Genomic DNA, 18,473 nt, shown 5'->3' with positions numbered 1-18,473 from the left:
CTCGCAAAAAGAAATTAAATTTTTCGGATAATGTTCTGCTGATACAGATGGCATTCCCAAAACATAAGCCCAAGCTCACGCTTATGATCGGATAAGTCATACATATGAAAAACATGCTAACATCCGAAATCTCTATTTTGATCCGCAGAACTTCAAAATCGAACAAATCAAAAACCTTCGCGATGCCACTGAACGTTCGGATAAAAATATATGCGACGAGGAAAAAATTGCTGCACCTGCTGAAGAGGGAATTCCTTCTCTGAAGGTGTATATATGAAGGTAGGCGTTTGGAAGCGGGAAATGGAATAGAATTAGAAGCTTCGTCAACGATACAGGGATGATGTATTCCCTGCTTCGGTAAGTCCGTTCCTTTTTCACCTAACGCGTCAACGCGACTACAAAACATGAATGAGTGCTGATTGTAACATGTAAGGGGAAAGGGGAGCAATTTGACCACTCTAAGGAAATTACTTGCCACAGGTACAAGATCACATTTTTCATAGTTGATTCATTAAAACCAATGTGTGGAGTATTACCATTCATATCAAATGTATTACTTTTGAAAAATAATCAATTTTAGTTCATTTGAGATCATTTTAGAAGTTCAACCTGCTTAAGAATAACTGATGGGGATAATATGAGTTGGGACAATTCGAGCAAGTGTGAATTTTCAATCACAACTTTTTTTTATTTTCTCCAGTAATGAAGTTATTTCCTAAAAAAAAAATAAGTATTCTGTTGCGCATAACATTTTGGGTTTATTCACCACTGCTGTTGAGAGAATAACGTGTTGCGAATATATTGTTCCAGAAATTTCAAATAGCGATTCAACTTTTGGCGTAGAACCATTGGTAGAACACCGTGTTCTATCGCAGCTCTGTTGACCCATGACCCATGGCGATTTATGGTTTCAATTGCTGTTGATAGACCACTGCTTCTGATGACCTACACAATTGTAACACCAAACAATATTTTTTTAGTCATATTAAACTTAAGGTGAAACCCCTTAGAAACTTTAGATTTGAAATAATCTACCTCACGCTTTCATAGGCACAATTCTTAAAAATCAAGATGCAGCAACCACAAAACCCTTTCTTTCAATTTTGGAAATGTAAATAAACTTAAATTTGTTCATTTCAACATGCCGATATCGCCCCTCTCATCGATGCTCATGTTACCCCAACGAGTGATTAGTTGAAATTGACGTTGTGTTACATCAAATTTATTAATTATATGGAAATCAAATACTTTTAATATACAAATAATGAATAGACAAAGTTATCTTAACTTCGAAAATAAGCAAAATAAGACAAAATAGACTTGATCCTTATTTAGGATGGTCCAATTCATATAATTTTCCTAATATTTATTCCGTTATTAATAATTTAACATTTTTTTTTGTGATAAAAACTTGAAATTAATTTGAAAAACAGCTTACATTGCTTCATCATACGAACAGGCAACTGGGTGGAGCTAATAATTCAACAAGCGATTGCATCTTCATCTTGAAAAAGGCATTGGCCATTCCACCCCGTTGGCGAAATTACGCCCTCCTTCTCTATGTATAGGGATATGGTCACCCAACACCAAAGTCATGTTGAATATTTCTCGGGTACTTATTCAAAGGGACGTGTGTGATTTTGTGGACGGGGATTCAAGCGTCGATTTGTCCAATCTGATAGCACTCCCGAGCAGAGTATCACCACAGACAGATAGGGGAAGCCTTCGGCTACCTGTTGGTGGTGTTGGTTTGCGTGGGAGTGCTGTCAGATTGGACGAATCGACGTTTGAGTCTTTGTTTACGGAATCACATACGTCCTTTTGAATAAGTACCCGAGATTTGTAGGTTTTTTAAACTCCTGATTACGATTTGTTCTATCGTTTTCGTTAACTTTTTCAGCGAAACGCCAGTAAAATTTAAAAATGCTTAGTATATAAATTGCATTCAATATATTGATATATTTATAAATCCTTGTATCGACATCTATTGAAAAAAAAAAAAAAAACAAAACAATCCAGTTGGTGTTTCAGAATTCTGATATTGCGGTGCCTCCATTTAGTTAGTTCGTTGAAATTTCTATTCATCCCTATGTAAAATAAAACCAGCAACTATTCAACAGTTTCTCTAACGGGTAACGAGTAAACTGTACTTTTCTCGCTGAACTCGCTTTGCATTTTTTGCAGTACTCAAATTAATTTGTGAGGAGGGTGTTGATTGTCCTTTTGAAAAGTTAAGATTTCTTTTGTGCTGTCCGCTTGGTTAATTCGTTTTCTTTTTATCATGTACTCGTTAATCTACACTCTTGGTAATCCATAACAAATGTATAACTGCATGGAAAACATTCTCTTTTATTGTTCCCAATCACAACTCGTATTTAACATTCTTTATTAAGATTATTTAAACATTTTTTCTATTAAACCTATAGAAGACACCCAGAAATCGCCCTCATCCCAGTTTTCGCCCACCTGTTTTAAAATATTTATTTCTCTAAACTAGTAGTTGAAAACAGTTACAGTTTAAGTTTTTCCATACAAGCAATAGTCATTTGTGAAAAAACCTGAACTTTAACTGTTTCCAACAACTAGTTTTCGAGAAATGTAGGTTTTAAAATAGGTGGGCGAAAACTGGGGGGAGGACGATTTCTGGGTGTCTTACCCTATATCAAATTGTTCTGTGAGAAACAGAGTAGAACATGATATGTCAAATATACGGTTAGCTAATCGTTCTGAACATAAAGTGTACTGCCGTCTTATGAAATATTAGTTCGATCGTGTTTTCTTTAATGAGCAGAACGATCGCGCGATCATAGAGATATTAGGCTTTGCGTTGTGCGGGTAATTAAATTAATTAACAAATAAAAAATAGTGCGTGTTCTATCGTGTTTCTATTAGTACGCAAAGCGATCGCGCGATCATCGAAATATTTTGTTCTGCTAAGTGCGGTCGATAAGTCAATTAATTAGTGCGCGTTCGATTGTGTTTTTGTGGTAACTTCATCAAACTACACGCTACACACGGCAAACCGTTTACCAAAACGAACCCTGCCACACTCCCTACCCCATATATCCAACATCCCAGTGATTTCTCGTGGAAGTGCAGATGACTCGTCGGCTTCCATCAAAGCGAGTATCACGTCAACAATTTCCTACCTATTCCCTAATTGACCTGCATTCGGACACGGCCGGCGCTGGTATTGTTGACTTTGGGTCACCAGTTTTTACATTGAGGATGATGTTAGTCCCAAACATCATCTGTTGGTTCTCTGTGTAATTACAGCTGACCTGGCAATAACGGAGGAGCAACCGTGGGCGGTCAATCATGCTCATGCTCATGCTCATGCTTTTAGAAACTAACCGCAATATAAAAACCCAAATTAATCCACCTAGTGGTGACGATGCCTTTCTCGATTAAATCAAGATATACTGAAAGTGGTAACTTCGTTTTTTTTTTCAATTCCTATCTACCAAAAATGTTGGCAATTTTGTTTTTCTGTAAAATAAGCATAATACATTATGTCATAATCAAGTTATGACGATCGTGAAATTTTCTTTCATCCATTTTTGACAGAGAATTTATAACAAAATTATTTCAAGTACTTCTATAAAAGGTTCGATTTCGGAGTGAAATGTACACGAAAAATTAAGCCAATAATTCTCAAGGCCGACTTCAATATGACGTCAAATACATTTAAGATTATTCAACCAACGACACCCCCACCCCACTTCGCCAAGACCCGATGCCATTTTCGAACGATTCCTAAATATAAATAGAAGACTAACAAAACCGCATACATAATATAATATGGAAATAAGGAGATGTATAAAACGAAAACTATATTCAAATTTGCCCTTGAAATCACTAAAACTTCACCCAAACTCCACACCACCCATCATACCACACACACACCACCCAAACCAAACAGCATGTTGACGCATCAATGAAACCCCTCTTTTCCCCACAATGTATGACACAAAACAAACGCAAACACCACCATGGTCACGAGCGTACGAACCAGCAGTTAATCGTACCGTTATCGAGTGCAATTTCTGTTGCCAACGATGAAACTTACAACTGTGTTGGTACGAATGCTCCGATAAAGTGTAGGGTAAGACGGTATAATGCGCCCCACCTGGCCAAAACGCCCCTCTTTGGTTTCTAGAAAACTATAACTAACTAAGGGTCAAAATCAGTTGGTACCTATAAATATTTGTAAAACCATCGTACTCTGTGAATGTGGAAGTATGTTTGTATTACATAATGAAAATAATAGCAAAATACAAAAAGTGACAGTTTTGATGTAACTTTTCATGTTTGTTTGCTCAACATTCTGGAGCGACGCTAGCATACTGTCCGCAAAACTTGCACGGGAACACTCAGTTGGGCAACAAAATAACTTTTCTCAGTGGTTAATATGATATAAAATTGCTTCCATCTTCAAAAACGTAACGATTTTCGAAAATATGTTTTACTGGCCAAAACGCCCCAGTGTAGGCAGGACGATATGCCCTTACCAACTGGACTCAAGCGCGACGAGCTTGCAGCAGTTGCTTCCGAATTGTATGGAAATTATTGAAATGTAATTAAAACCTGATTAAATGGACTTATGTTGGTTTTTTAATGTCGAGCACATAAGGATTTGTAACCTTTTATTATGGGATTGTTAAAATACTAATGAAGGGCTATGGAACGTCTTTGGCTAAGGTGGGGCGTATTGCCCAGGCACCTTTTGAAATCAGGGGGAGTAAGCCTGTCATCCACGAACAAATCTAGCCTACCTAAGATGTATTATCCGGCCTCGCCGCTTGGGAAAGGCGGGCCACTCTGGGCCACCCCGCTTGGCAAGTGTAACATTTTTCGAACTGGAATCTTGTAGGATATTGGTTAACCTACACTACTGCTGACTAACGAAAAAATTGTGGGATTGTTTATTTACATTTGCTTCATACTACATGCAGAGGAGGCGCGATGCACCGCATATTACCCCCTGCTTGAAATCCATTTTTTCACGACTTTTCAAAAAACATTGTTACGTGTTATCTGTAGTATTTTTATATGACTACTCACGGGCAATGCATTTGCGACTTCTTGCACTACCAAATAACACAAAGTTTGCATAAATTGCGATGAAAAGTAAAAGTTATCAAGGTATTGCCTTAGGGGGGGGCATATTATACCGTCTTACCCTAATGCAAGTATAATGCCATGGCAATAATCATCATCGAGTCGGCTCTCAGCCTAAAAGCGCGTGCGTTGTTCGTCGATTAGTTTTCGTGTTCAACATGTTCCACATTGCAAGCTTTGAAAAGCTTTGCTCGTTGCGTTAAGCTATCAGTACACTGTTTGTCATAATGACAAATATTTGTCAAGTCAGCCTGATATCCATGTCGATTTCTAATCGGTCTGATAGATGTCCGGATCAACTTGACAAATATTTGTCGGTACTTATTCAAAAGGACGTATGTGATTTTGTAAACAAAGATTGAAACGCCGATTTATCCGATCTGATGGCATTCCACGCAAACCAACACCACCAACAGGTAGCCGAAGGCTTCCCTACCTGTCTGTGGTAATGGTTTGCATGGGGGCTATCAGATCGGATTAATCGACGTTTCAATCTTTGTTTACAAAATCACATACGTCCTTTTGAATAAGTATCCGAGATTTGTCATTATGATAAACAGTGGACTGCGGGCTTTAGCGTTATCGATATTGCCGTAGCGAGGATTCTAACCCATCGAGCGAACGTAATTTATATTATAGCGGGTAGCTGCTCAATGCTCGTAGTCCCGATTATATGGGAAAAATGGAAAACTGCCTAAACCATTTTCCTTGTCAGCTGCGAACGCATTAATCTATCTTGATGAAATCAAATAGCATGTATTTAGAATAGTGGCTCTGCGGAATGCAACTTATTGCGATAAAATCAGTTAAGTCTAAATACATGAAAATCGTGTGAGTTTTGATGTTGAAAAAGTGACCATACACACACACACACACACACACACACACACACACACATACATCATCTCGATTCATAAAACTGAGTCGAATGGTATAAGAAACTTTACTATCAGATGTTCCTGTAAAAAGTTCGTTTTCAGAGTGAAATGATAGCCTTTTGGTACAACTTTGTTGTACGAGAAAGGCAAAAAGCTGGCATTTTCTTCGGTTAAAAATCTATTTTCATTCTGCAATCATCCAGAAAAAAGGCCATTATTCAACACTGAGCCCACTGTAACTGCATTTCCAGAGCCTACACATCGATACATTCGAATACAGTACACATGAAGCTTACGCCCTCACACAGGCTGGAACCATGCGCCCATAAACACTTCCCAGTAGGTTCGCCATATGCGATAAGTATTTGTAAAGTCGACCAATCCAGTCGTCAGTTCAAGTGATCCACTCAGTACGCAAACACATCGGTGTCTATACTCGCCGCACCATCCGAAAGGAGCTCATCGTCTTCTTCCTGGACCTAGAAAAGTGGCCCAAAATAATAACATCACCAAAGTGTCTAGGTACAAGATAGTACCGCTACCCGTTACTCCCAAGATCTTAGTCATCACGTTGAAAGTTTTACCAGAGCATATTGAAAATTTTATCATGTATAGTTTGTAAATTGTGACTGTCCAGCGAAATAAAAAAAAGTCTAACGAAGGTGTGATAAAACTAGATAGATATCTACCAGACAATATAAACAAATAGTGAACGTTTTGTTCTGTGTTCTAAAAATCAAGGAGATGTTGTCCGAAAACGAAACCTATCTTGGACTGGATCTGAGCACCCAAAAGGTATTACATATTTGAACCTAATTATTGTTTACAAGAGAAAACGATCCCATCCGCCACCAAATAGCACCGTGTTGTTTACGTGTTCACGAAACATCTCCAACCAGTTCACCGGGTTGACTTTAATTTAACTTCTGTGTTATCATCTCATTGACGGAGATTACCTCCTAATACGATGTACATTTTGTTTGTAAACTTTTATTCTTATCATCATTATCACTGTCTTGCCGTCTATGTGGTCATATATACTGACTGAGAACGGCATTGATGGGCCAAAGAGAAACCAAATTACCGGTTAATAAATCAGCCTCAACAACATTGCCGTAATTCGTTCACAGAGGTCCACAGGTCTTCTCACTCGGTGTAACATCGTACAACGGATAAAAATAAATTATTAGATCATTGAACTTTTTAGGTGATGTTTACCTGAATGACGCGAAATTCAATGTGTGTGATTATAGTGAAATGAACGTGATTTTAACATCACTTTGAAATGTTGTATGAATATTGAATGCTTTCAATACCGCATTTGAAAGTGTTGTGTATCATAAAATCACGAAACATTATGACCAATACATAAATCCCATTTTAATTGAAATACTATTAACTCTTTAACCACCTGAAAATTTTTCTGGCAGACCGTTTAATCTGTGCCGTAGTTTTCCGCAGCTAATTTTGCAACTCTTGAAAAGGCAACATTGCTGCTCGTGGAGCGAAAGATAGCACACACAAAATGCACTGCATGTTTCAGTAATGCCCTCAAAGCAGTTTAACGATCATGACTAAAGATTCGCAACCTGTATTAAAATCAGGGAATCAATATTCGAGCAACGCCTAACAATATACTCTTTGTCATCAACAGAGTTTGTTACTGACAAACGCACCTAGCGACAAACCTTTATCAGAAACCGAACACAATATGACAAGAATCATTTGCCTTGCATGCTCTGGTATTTCCGAAAATACGATGTTAATGATTACAAACATTGTTCGATTCTCGAATATTCCCATAAAAGCAGAAACTATGATAGCATAAAACCGAAATTTGGTCTAGAAATAATTCAAAACAACGGGATGAAAAGTTAGCAACAATTGTCTTCTTTTTTGTTGCTGACAAAAAATTTCGGATCTTTGTCATTATTATCTCAGACAAAAACAAAGCTTTGTCGTTGGTTCTCTTTTGTCGTTTGTTTCGCATGCGCATTCCAAAAAAAATGATCCCCTGATTAAAATCGATTACTAATTATTGGAACGATTAATTAAGATGCGGTTTTCGCTAAGTGAAAGCTCTTGAGTGTCCCTTTTAGCTATATAGGCTTTCTTTCAACCTGCGCTTAATGAGGGAGCCCCATAATCAGTATAATGAAAAAATAAATTTCCCCATACTAATTTGCATGCAAACTTGAAACGGCTTGTGCTAAATCAGTTTTAATCCAAATGAGCTCAAATTTTCGGAGGACACTCAGAACATGATACAGAATTAGATGAGCGTTGTGGAGCTAAATCTATTTTTTGAACCATCCTAGTGTGTATGTATGTGCGTGTGTGTATGTTATGTAACAGGTTATTACACTTTTGTCTTCAAGAAATTGCCATTGACGAAGATGTAGAAGCTCTGACGACTAGGTTCATAATCGGTGTTACACCGTGTTCAGATCTAAGACACTTTCATGCAGCACAGTTGATTACTTCCGCTGCAAATTCCAGTGGACGTTAAGGTCGGTGTCAGCTTTACACATTATCTTTTCTTCTACCATATTTATCGGTGAAGAAGACAACCCTACCATTACCACCCATGAAGACAACAATGGCACACGTTGTTGCGTTGCGGGGTCCCGCCCAATGGGGAGTTTGATCTTCGCAATACGAATTTCACCCATTGTGTGAACCATTCTACCCGTATATGTAGTGGATGGATTTTGTTTCGCTAAATTTATTTACCCTTACCCGGCTGAGCCAACCTGTTAGATCAATAAAAAGCAGGTGGAACAGTTCTCTGAAAAATGCGGCTCAGCACGCACCAAGTTGCATCTCGCATGACTGATAAATTGAAACCAAAGTACTAAAACTATATTATGCTTTTTGTTCCGATCAGCGTCGTGAAAAATCTCAATGTTGATTGAGCCTTTTGACCCGAATGTGAGCTTAGCTTACGTATTTAGATCTCAATTGTGTAACTGGTGTCTACCCGACCCGGAGTGTTTTCTTCTTCTGTATCTCACCAGCCGATGACTCCCTGTCGTTTCGGAATGTGTGTGTGTGCATTTTTTAAATTTTTTATAGCGGGATGAAGGCAAATGTGCAAACAGTCACTTGAAAACTCAGAAAACTTGGGTTACCCTCTCCCTGATCCCCCGGGACTTACTGGACGTCAATACTTCGAACCGAGGCTGTACACTTCACGTGTTCAGCCTCTAGCAAGCACTGCAAATTCGCTACATTTCTCTTATCGAAGCATTTTTTTCACTTTGCTCGTCTCTTAATCTTCGGCGCTTACTATCTCTTTTCCTCATGCCATTCAGCACCACTCAGCACCACCGCGGCGGCGAATCTATCCTACTTCGACGGGAAGTCCCCCGGCGGCGAAAGCTTCCTCGAAAACCGACGACCCGTGGAAGTTTATTGCGTGTCCAACACTAATATCTTACCTAGATAGTCCGAGGCGCATTCACACTTCAACGGGAAAATGGTTAGATGCCAAAGCCGGTCCAGAGATTCGGAGTGGACCATTGCGTCCTATTCAATGCGGTTTCGACTACCCAAAACCGATTATTGAACGCGTCACGAACTACTCGGCATAGTGCCCGGCAGTGGATCTAGCCTACTCCGAAGGAGCTTCCCGGTGTCGGAAACACCCCAGAACTGAACTTTTCTAAACATTGAGCCATTCAGCTCCTAGCATAATTTTCTTGACATTCTCAAACTTGGAGGAACACCCGCTGTTATGCCTATCCTCTTCAGCCCTTCATGTGTTTCGTAGACCAATGTCCTATTCTCGAAGTAATTCTTCAGAATTCTGCACAGGTACCCTGGAACCCTCATCATGTGTAGGGAGCTGGCTATTGCTTCCCAGTTGGCACTGTTGAACGCATTTTTCACGTCTAAGGTTACCACCGCGCAGTAGCGGTTTCCTAGCCTCTTTTGCTTCTTGGCTGCTTCAACGACTATCCGGATGGCGTCAACTGTGGACTTGCTCTTCTGAAACCCGAACCGCATGCTTGATAATCCGTTGGCACCTTCTGTGTGGATCGCTAGCCTTTGAAGGATGACCCTCTAAAGGAGTTTTCCGACCGTGTCTAGCAGGCAAATAGACCTGTAGGCCGATGGATCTCCGGTTGGCTTACCCGGCTTCGGCAGCAGTACTAACTTTTGCCGCTTCCAGCAATCGGGGAAGTTTCCTTCGTCGATGAACTTCTGCAATGTGGTGCGAACCATATCCTGATTAACCTGGATCGCCGTTTTGAAGACCAGAACACCTTTGCCTTCTTACACAACCCGAGATTACCGGATTAGAAACTCTGCTTGTAGTTTGCTTACGCTAGCCGGAGTACTGCGGATCCCGTTGCAAATAGAGTCAAACGGAACCGACCACAATCCGAAAGCATCGATCATGTCAGAACCAAGCAGGTGTAGTTGCTCCTTTGCAACTCGAACAATACTACGCAGAACGCGTCCATCAATAGAAAGATCGCATGCAAACTCACCTTCAATCTGCAACGCTTTACCACTGGCTGACTTAGCGACAATTGTTGACACAGTAGTTGAAGGGCTGCCGATCTTCCTCCAAGATTCCGAAGAAATTATTGTTATGTCAGATCCCGTATCGATTTGTAAACGTACCGGCGATCCGTTGATCCCAACCGGAACGAATTTTCGACGCTGTTGCACACTGCAGGAATTGACTGTTACTACCTTAGTAGAAGCTACATTTGGCCTCCGTCGTCTACAATATCCCTTCTACAATATCCCGTTTTGTGGCCTACTTTGCCACAATCGCTGCATTTGTTGAACTAGTAGGTACACTCCCTGGCATAGTGCATGCCTCCGCATAACCAGCAAGCTATCTATGGACTCGTCTTGCCACTACTTGATCTAAAACTGCTCTTCTCTCCACCGGCTTGGTGGAATTTCAACAGCCACTCTTGAATCGCTGTTGTTTGTTTCTGAGGGCGTTCACGGCGGCCGAATGCTCTTCAATAATCGCCGTACCATGTTGCAAGTACAACAAACGCTGGCATTCCTCAGACAACTGCTCCAGTGTCACATCGCACAGTGATGCCACTCCATACAATACTTGGAAAAAAGTCTTTTCAATCACTTTTTGTCAACCGATTTTCTCGCAACAGGTTGCATTCGATGCAGAATATTGTCCCATTGCTTCCTATTGAATATTGGCCCGATGGGACTATGGGCTCAGAAGCTATGGCCAAAATACATTTTTTCCATACAAAAAACGCGTAAAAACCCATCACTCATTTTTTGGCACTTATCCTCAACCGACTCGCTCGCAACAAACTGCATTCGAAGCAGAATCCTGTTCCATTATTTTTATAGTAAATTGGTCAGATCGAACAATGGGATCAGAAGCTATGGCCAAAATAATAATTTCATTATTACAAAAAAAATCACTTTTTGGCACCTTTGTCCATCCGATTTGCTTGCAACAAGTTGCGCTCGGCGATAAATTTTATAATGCATACAAACAAATATGAAAAATAAGGCCTATCCACATATTTGTGTTATTTTAAACTTTTCTTATATATTCCTTAACACTTTTGAACCAACGAGGAAGGCACCATCACCGATAGGTGGATTAATTAGGGTTTTGTGCTTGATATGGCTACGTAGCTTTTTTAAGGCAGTGATGTATAATGCTCATCATATACATATGACGATTTTATGACCCTTAATGATCAGAGTTATTTAATATGATTCAATTATATGGTATTTGTGCAAGTATTGTATGTACTAAGAAATGAGGTAAGCTCCTTTGTGGTAGAGCGCTTTTTATAAACTAAAATGTTTATAACTCGGAATTGTGCAGGGATTTCGCTTATCTCAGCTGACAATCTCTTTCAAATTTATCAAGAAATGTTTCTAGAAAATTTCGTGGACCTACTTTTTCCCAAATTTGAATGAATGTCTCAATACTGAACTATTGTACATCTGAAATTTTCGCTTCTCAACACCTCTCTCCAATGGTTGATTTGAAATATAAAAGAACCGAATTTTGCAAAACCCGACTGACAAAAGTTTCTAAATTTTTCAACGATCATTTTGATGTAATAATAAGTATATGTAACCGCATGAAATTTTGCAGGAATGCCATTTTTGTCCTATTTGTCTTTTTACTTCAATCAAGTTTTCCAAATTCCATACAAAAAATTACCATTTTGAGACTTTGGGAGAGCGGATAACAGCATACTGTCCCTTGCGAACAGCAAGAAATGAGCCCAAAAAGCGGTGAATTTGTGAATGTAGCGTGACACTATAAAACTGCGTATTTACATTTGCAAACATGCAGTTGAATGAATTGAAAAATAGAACAAATATGTGGAAGATACAAACAAGACAAATAAGACAAATAAGACAAATAAGACAAATAAGACAAATAAGACAAATAAGACAAATAAAATAAATAAGACAAATAAGACAAATAAAATAAATAAGACAAATAACACAAATGAGACAAATAAAACAATTTCTCCAAATATAACACCAAAAACTCCGCCAGAATTCATCCGAGTATTTCTACAAGAATTCCTCCGGATATTCCTCCAGGAATTCCTCAGGCTATTCCTCCAGGAATTCCTTCGAATATTCCTCCAAGAACCCCTCCGGATATTCCTCTAGGAATTTTTCCGGATATTCCTACAAATCTTCCTCCAGGGATTCTTCTGGAACTCCTACAAGAAGTTCTCCGGATATTCCTCCAGGAATTCCACCGATTATTCCTCCATGCATTCTTCTGAATATTTCTACAGGAACTCCTCAGAAACTCCTCCGGATAATCCTCCAGGAATTCCTCCGCATAGTACTCCAGACATTTCTCCGGATATTGCTCCAGGAATTGCTTTGGTTATTGTTCCAGGGATTTCTCTGGAAATTTCTTTAGTAATTTCTCCGGATATTCCTCAAGAAATTCCTTCCAATGTTTCCCCAGGAATTGCTCAATCCAAAAATCCAGGAATTCCTCAGAATATTTCTCCCGGAATTCCTCCTAATATTCCTCCAGGAATTCCTCCGGATGTTCTTCCAGAAATTCCTTCGGATATTCCTCCAGGAATTCCTTCGGAAGTTCCTCCAGGAATTCCTCCGAATAATCCTCCAAAAATTCCTCCGGAAGTTCCTTCAGGAAATCTCCCGGAAATTCTTTCAGGAATTCCTCCGGAAGTTCTTTCAGAGATTCCTCCTGAAGTTCCTACAGGAATTCCTCCGGAAGTTCCTCCAGGAATTCTTCCGGAAGTTCCTCCAGGAATTCCTCCGGAAGTTCCTCCAGGAAATCTCCGGAAATTCTTTCAGGAATTCCTCCGGAAGTTCCTCCAGGAATTCCTCCGGAAGTTCCTCCAGGAATTTCTCCGAAAGTTCCTCCAGGAATTCCTCCGGAAGTTCCTCCAGGAATTCCTCCGGAAGTTCCTCCAAGAATTCCTCCGGAAGTTCTTCGAATATTCCTCCAAGAACACCTCCAGATATTCCTCAAGGATTTTTTCTGGATATTCCTACAAATCTTCATCCAGGGATTCTTCCGGAACTCCTACAATAAGTTCTCCGGAAGTTCCTCCAGGAATTCCTCCGGAAGTTCCTCCAGGAAATCTTCCGAAAGTTCCTCCTGGTGGAACTTACCGAGGAATTCCTGGAGCAACTTCCGGAGGAATGCCTGGAGGAACTTCAGGAGGAATTCGTGGAGGAACTTCCGGAGGAATTACTGGAAGAACTTTTGAAGGAAATCCTGGACGAACTTCCTGAGGAATTCCTGGAGGAATATCTGGGGAATTCCTGGAGAAACATCCCGACGAATTCCTGGAGGAATATGCGGAGGAAAATTTCTGGAGGAATATCCGGAGGAATTCCTGGAGGAATATCCGGAGGAATTCCTGGAGGAATATCCGGAGGAATTCCTGGAAGAATATCCGGAGGAATTCCTGGAAGAATATCCGGAGGAATTCCTGGAGGAATATCCGGAGGAATTCCTGGAGGAATATCCGGAGGAATTCCTGGAGGAATATCCGGAGGAATTCCTGGAAGAATATCCGGAGGAATTCCTGGAGGAATATCCGGAGGAATTCCTGGAGGAATATCTGGAGGAATATCTGGAAGAATTCCTGGAGGAATATCTGGAAAAATTCCTGGTGTAATATTTGAAGGAATTCTTGGACGATTATTCGGATGAATTCCTGGAGGAATGTCCGGAGGAATGAAGCAATTCCTTGAAAAATACTAGAATAAATTATTGGAGGAATGGAGCAATTCCTAGGGAAATATTGAAAGAAATTTCTTGAAAAATATCCGGAGAAATTACTAAAGTTCTTCCGGAGATTCCTTCTGAATTCCTCCGTAAGTTCCTTCTGGAATTCATCCGGAAGTTCCTTCTGGAATTTCTCCGGAAGTTCCTTCTGTAATTCCGAAGTTCTTTCCAGAATTTCTCCGGAAGTTTATTTTGAAGTTCTTGCGGAAGTTCATTTCGGAATTCCTCCGAAAGTTTCTTCTGGAATTCCTCCGGAAGTTCCTTCTGAAATTTCTCCGGAAGTTTCTTTTTGAATACCTTTGGAAGTTACTTTTGGAATATCTTTGGAAGTTCCTTCTGTAAGTCACCCGGAAGGTCCTCTTGGAACTCCTCCAAAAGTTCTTTCTAGAACTCCTCCGGAAGTTTGTTTTTCGGAATTCCTGCGGAAGTTGCATCGAAAAATCCGAAGTTCTTCCAGGAATCTTTCTAGACGTTCTTTTAGGAATTCCTGGTAGACCAATTGATACGAACTCCAACACAGTTTGGAAATTTTTGAATTTTTGAAACTTCTGGTTTAGATGAGGTGCGAATCATATACGCGAGCTCTACGGACGTGTATTACAGATTTTTATCGAGTGTAGTTGATCTGTTAAACCAATTGTTCCAAACTTCACAATAGTTTGGACAACCTGGAACATCTGGTTTGGGTATAACTGAAAAGAAATTTATAAGCGTGGTGTCTACGGACATGTATTAACATAAATGATTGATATTATGTTCATATGCATGGGCTCTACTGACTTGTATGGACATCTTATTGCTGTCAGATTGGTACCGAGCGCAGTTGACCTGGTAGACCAATTGATCCAAACTCCAGAACAGTTTGGAGAACCTGAAGCATCTGGTATGGGTATAACTGTTCTGCAAACCATACGCGTGGGCACTAAGGACTTGTGTGGGCATGATTGGTCGATTTCAGATAGCTATCGAGCTCAGTTGACTTCGTAGACCATTGATCAAAACTCCTAAACAGTTTGGAGATCCTAGAGCCTCTACTGACCTACATGGACATGACGGGTTTCCATTGGAACGGATTTCCGTAGTTTTCATCATTTGCAACATTTGCATATCATCTTTCATCAGCATAGAGGTCATTTTGAAGTTGCTAGGGATATCCAGAAGAAACATTTCGATGACACATAGTATAGTCAATGCTAGAATAGTGTTATAAAACATTTTTTGGACCTGTAAGTGTTATTCCGACTGAAGAATGTCATGTAAATCGAAATTTACTATATTTTGAAAAAAAAAACATCCTTACTCACGCCCCTCTAGGGAAAAGTTGAGCATCCCTAAAAACATGTCTCATCAGTATGATGAAACTAGATGAAATAGGTAAGACATCCGTAAAAGAATTGTGAAAATCGGTCAAAAGACGCTTGAGATACAACTGTTTGAAAATTTAGTTCCCCCGATTTTCTGATCACTGTATTCGGCGTGTTAATGCTTATGTTTACTTCAAGAATGCTATGAAGAAAAATGCTATTTGCGCAGATTTGCGCAAAACAATAATCATATCCCCAAAAAGCTGAGTAAATAAGCTTTAAAATAAGCCCAGGTTGGCATGCGTGCGATTGCGTGCTCATAGTTAAAAATCAGGTTGAATAACATCAAGTCTTCGCCATACATGTTACAAGCAAATTAAAAAATCATCTCTGATTTGCCATTGGATCGACATGATGTACCCCGTGCAATTTTCATCCAATCTTCGTGAAATTTTGAGGGAAGACATTTCAAACATTTGGAAAAATTATAAAAATACTTTCGAAGCTGTAAGCTCAAATCAATTTTTCTCCGCCTTGGCATCACTGTGCATCGTTCCGCTCTTCAATCTTCGACAGCAATCGCATCTTTGTCCGACTTCAATCCACACACAAACACGAGGCATTTGAACTGCTCCTCTGTTAGTTTGGAGAGCTCAAACTCCACACAAGATTTGTTGATGCGGCAAGCATACGTAACATAGTCCTTCTGCGGCTGCTTCGAAATCGGCAAGCAACGGTATCTTCGGCTGATAACTGACTCAGCAGCTCCAAATAAAGCACTCAATTTCTTCACAGTAGACGGAAAATCAAAATCCTTCAGCGCTTTCGGAAGTATGAAACTGACATACCTTTCATGATCCGACATTCCCAGCTTCCGCATCAGTAATCGCACATTCGTTTTTCCATCCAGTCGGCTGGCATCTTCCACAAACAAATTTTCATATTGACTATATCACACAGCAAACGTCACATTTGGGCTTATTCTACGAGTGGAGTGACGTGAGATTGCTCGAATGACGTGAGAAGAGTCGTATAGCCCATTTGAATAACATGGTCACCTCACGTGAGAATTGCTAAAATCGGCTCACCTCACGTCACTCGATTCGTAGAATTAGCCCAATTATTTTCCGGATCGTAGCGAAATTCCTTAATATTATTGGCCAAGAAGTCTAAAATTGCTTCCAGATTGGCTGGACCTTGCACCTGGATCGATGTCAGGATATTCCGGATCAGCTGTTCCTGCTGAGACATAAAAGCCTGCTGCTGTCGAATCACTTCCTGCTGCTGTCGGAAAAGTTCCGCCACATAATTTTGCTGCTGCTGCTGAAACCATTACAAATGCGGATCCATTTGTCCGGGAGGAGGAAAATTTACTGCAGGAGGGCGCACATTCACAGTATAGATAGTAGAATCTATAGATGAGCGAAAGCATGGTTGAGTCGATTTTTTTGACCGTGCAAGCGCGCATATGACGTCACAGCCCTTAACATTTCCATTGAAATCGTGACGTCATGCTCGTTTGGAGACACGTTTGACAGTTCGTTTGGAGACAGAGGATTTATCTTCGCTCTTCTATATATTCCCCTATCTATAATTCACAGGGGGTGGTAGTTAAAATGATTGCTGCTGAATGTTTCCCGGTGGCTGCTGGTTTCCATTTTGCGATGATTCGCTCATCACTCTCCGCCGCTTTGCACTGGGTCTAGTCACGGTTACTAATTAATTTGCGTTTATTTCGCAATATTTCGGTGGTGGCCGAACTCACATGCCGCGATCATTAGCGCGAGATAACAATTAATTAACAAAACTCGGACGCCGAATTAAAACGCGTTGCACTTTTAAAAACAAACAATAACAACTGACTTTATTTACATTAACTACATAGACAACATTCATTCACATTTATGCGCTGTGTCGACATCATAGGGTGACCAATACAAAACAGTCGCCTGCGATAAAGACACTATAAACAAAGACGGGAAATGTTCCAATTGGAATTCCAAATTTACTGTCAGTGTCATTCCAATCGAGCAAGAGACCTGTCATTCCAAAATATCGCGCGCAACATTTGGCAAGGGTTCATTTGAACCAGCACGAATAAATATGTTTATATTATTATTTGAATATTTTTTGATGGATTTAGGTAAAAATGTGTTCGTATGTGGTTGAAAATCAATTAAACATGTTTATAGTGAATTGTGGCTTTTTATTGGGTGGTTGAACACGATACAAATAAAATATTTTTGAATTATGAAATTCGTATAGACCAATGTGGAAAGTATATCCAGCATCAGCAGTGTTGCGCACGCAGAGTTGCCTGGTGATTTATTTGTTCAGGGATCAGACTTCCCGTCTTTGTATATAGTGTCTTTAGCCTGCGAGTCCAGCGGCGGCGAAATAAATAGGACTATTCGCATTCCTGTTGTCCCCAACAATCGCGAATTATAAGTTGGCTGTTTGCGATGCTTCTTATGATGTCTATTCTTTTCCGAAACATGGTTGAATGGAAATACTTCTTCCAGTCAGCTTTTCGACAACACTTTCACTGTGTATCGCCAAGATCGCTCATCTTCAAATAGTTGCAAAAGCACCGGTGGTGGCGTTTTACTTGCTGTTCGCTCTAGCATCAAATCTCGCATTTTGAATCCTCCAGACCAGTATGATTTGCGGTTGAACAATTGTGGGTTGCAATTACTGGTCAAGACAACACAATCTACATGTGGGTGATCTATACTCCTCCAGACATGATGAGTAACGATGCACTAATTAACATGCACCTGGCCTCGTTGGACTGGATGACTGGATTGTATCTCAAATGGAAGCCAATGATAACATAATTATATTGGGTGATTTCAACCTTCGCGGTATTGTCTGGCAATGTGACTCGAATGGCACTCATTTTCCGAATCCATC

General features: G+C 40.1%; 1 protein-coding gene across 1 annotated transcript in view; it reads left to right on the top strand.

Moving 5' to 3' along the window:
* Positions 1 to 6,374: 6,374 nt before the first annotated feature.
* LOC134207673 (xylulose kinase) overlaps positions 6,375 to 18,473 on the top strand; it is a 26,014-nt gene continuing 13,915 nt past the window's right edge. Inside the window, exon 1 of the mRNA XM_062683459.1 lies at positions 6,375 to 6,794. Within this exon, the coding sequence (XP_062539443.1) occupies positions 6,744 to 6,794 (51 nt within the window). The 5' untranslated portion in view covers positions 6,375 to 6,743. The remainder of the gene's footprint in view (positions 6,795 to 18,473) is intronic.

Source organism: Armigeres subalbatus, chromosome 1, assembly GCF_024139115.2.
Source record: "Armigeres subalbatus isolate Guangzhou_Male chromosome 1, GZ_Asu_2, whole genome shotgun sequence".
Classification (NCBI taxonomy): domain Eukaryota; kingdom Metazoa; phylum Arthropoda; class Insecta; order Diptera; family Culicidae; genus Armigeres; species Armigeres subalbatus.
Note: the sequence above shows the minus strand (reverse complement) of the source record. Positions and strands in the feature narration are given on the sequence as shown.